The 1,251-nt window shown below is 40.1% G+C and overlaps 1 protein-coding gene across 1 annotated transcript in view; it reads right to left on the bottom strand.

Moving 5' to 3' along the window:
• The window catches only part of LOC102865356 (chromosome unknown open reading frame, human C1orf228), a 50,403-nt gene extending 49,704 nt beyond the window's left edge, over positions 1-699 (bottom strand). The window contains exon 1 of the mRNA XM_006899024.1: positions 478-699. Within this exon, the coding sequence (XP_006899086.1) occupies positions 478-683 (206 nt within the window). The 5' untranslated portion in view covers positions 684-699. The remainder of the gene's footprint in view (positions 1-477) is intronic.
• Between the last annotated feature and the right edge of the window lie 552 nt (positions 700-1,251).

Genomic DNA, 1,251 nt, shown 5'->3' on the forward strand with positions numbered 1-1,251 from the left:
AGAGAATGGTGCGGCAATGAAGGAGTGAAAGCCCAGAATCCCTGTGAATGTTCATTGAAACTAATAAAATTTAATAATAATATATTTAAAAAAAGAGTTGATGTGAACACAGGTTTGAAACAGGAGCTTTATTTTTTAAGGTAGAGACTGAGCATCAGATATACATTGATGAAAAACAGACAGTAATGAGTTAAGATAGAAAAACATCAGCATCAACAGAAAAAGTAACTTAAGAGGTGGGAGGGGATTCAAGTGCAAAACAGAAGATGAGCCTGAGACAAAAGGAATGCACACTTCTTCAACTCTGGTGGGAGCACAAGGGGTACAGAGATGGAAGGTACAGGAAATTGAGGGAGTTCTTGACTTCTGGAAGTATATTTTTTATCATTAGATGTTCTGTTCTAAAATACTAGAGAAACACTTCCTCTTTTTCGCTTTTGAAGATTGTCTAATATCCCCCCCTTCAGCAAAGGATACTTGAGTCTAAGCCAGGTAGTCAGCCGCACCAGGAACAAGCTGGCTCCCTGGGAAAACTCCTGCTCCAATTCAGGGGCAGTCTTGCCTCGGTTGGTTTCAATGAAATTTTGAAGGATGTGATTCCTTTTGACTTTTCCAGCATTGTCCCACTCCTGTAAAAAACTCAAGAGCCTGCTAATTGCTGCCTGCTCCTTTACAGAAGTCATGATCAGGTGGTCCTGAAGGTGGCTACAGGAGAGAACAGACAGATTACCAAAATATTTATTTAGAACCAAGCAAGTTTCATATGTGACTCTCCATGTTTTGTTTTACCAGACATCAACTAGAGGAAAGGTGAGTCCCTGTAACTGGCACTGGTGTAGTTACACTCAGAATACATCTCTAGGACTCTCATTTGACATTTGAATAGGGACTATTCAACAGCTCCAGCTTAAAAAAATTATATAGATATTAATTTTAATTAAAGTTTACAGAAAAGTTGGATAGTCATTCATTCATCGTTGCACATTTTCCTCCCAACCCCCCCTACCCTAGTTCACTTTCTTTAAAAAGAAACTATCAACTCTGGGTTTTTTGTATTGCATTTATGAACACCAAGGTAATAAACAATTATGAGCACCAAGGTAGTAAACATCTGCTCTTTAAGAGTTAAAACTTTTCCGGCGCTGGCTGAAAATCCCCTGTGACTTCATCCATAGCCACTGGTGAGAGTCAGTGCCCAGAGCCATCACGGGCTTTAAGCTCGTTGCCCACTGCTGTGGTGTGGACAGCTGA

The sequence above is a fragment of the Elephantulus edwardii genome, unplaced genomic scaffold (genome assembly GCF_000299155.1).
Source record: "Elephantulus edwardii isolate Elephantulus edwardi_28Jun2011 unplaced genomic scaffold, EleEdw1.0 scaffold00243, whole genome shotgun sequence".
NCBI classification, from domain to species: domain Eukaryota; kingdom Metazoa; phylum Chordata; class Mammalia; order Macroscelidea; family Macroscelididae; genus Elephantulus; species Elephantulus edwardii.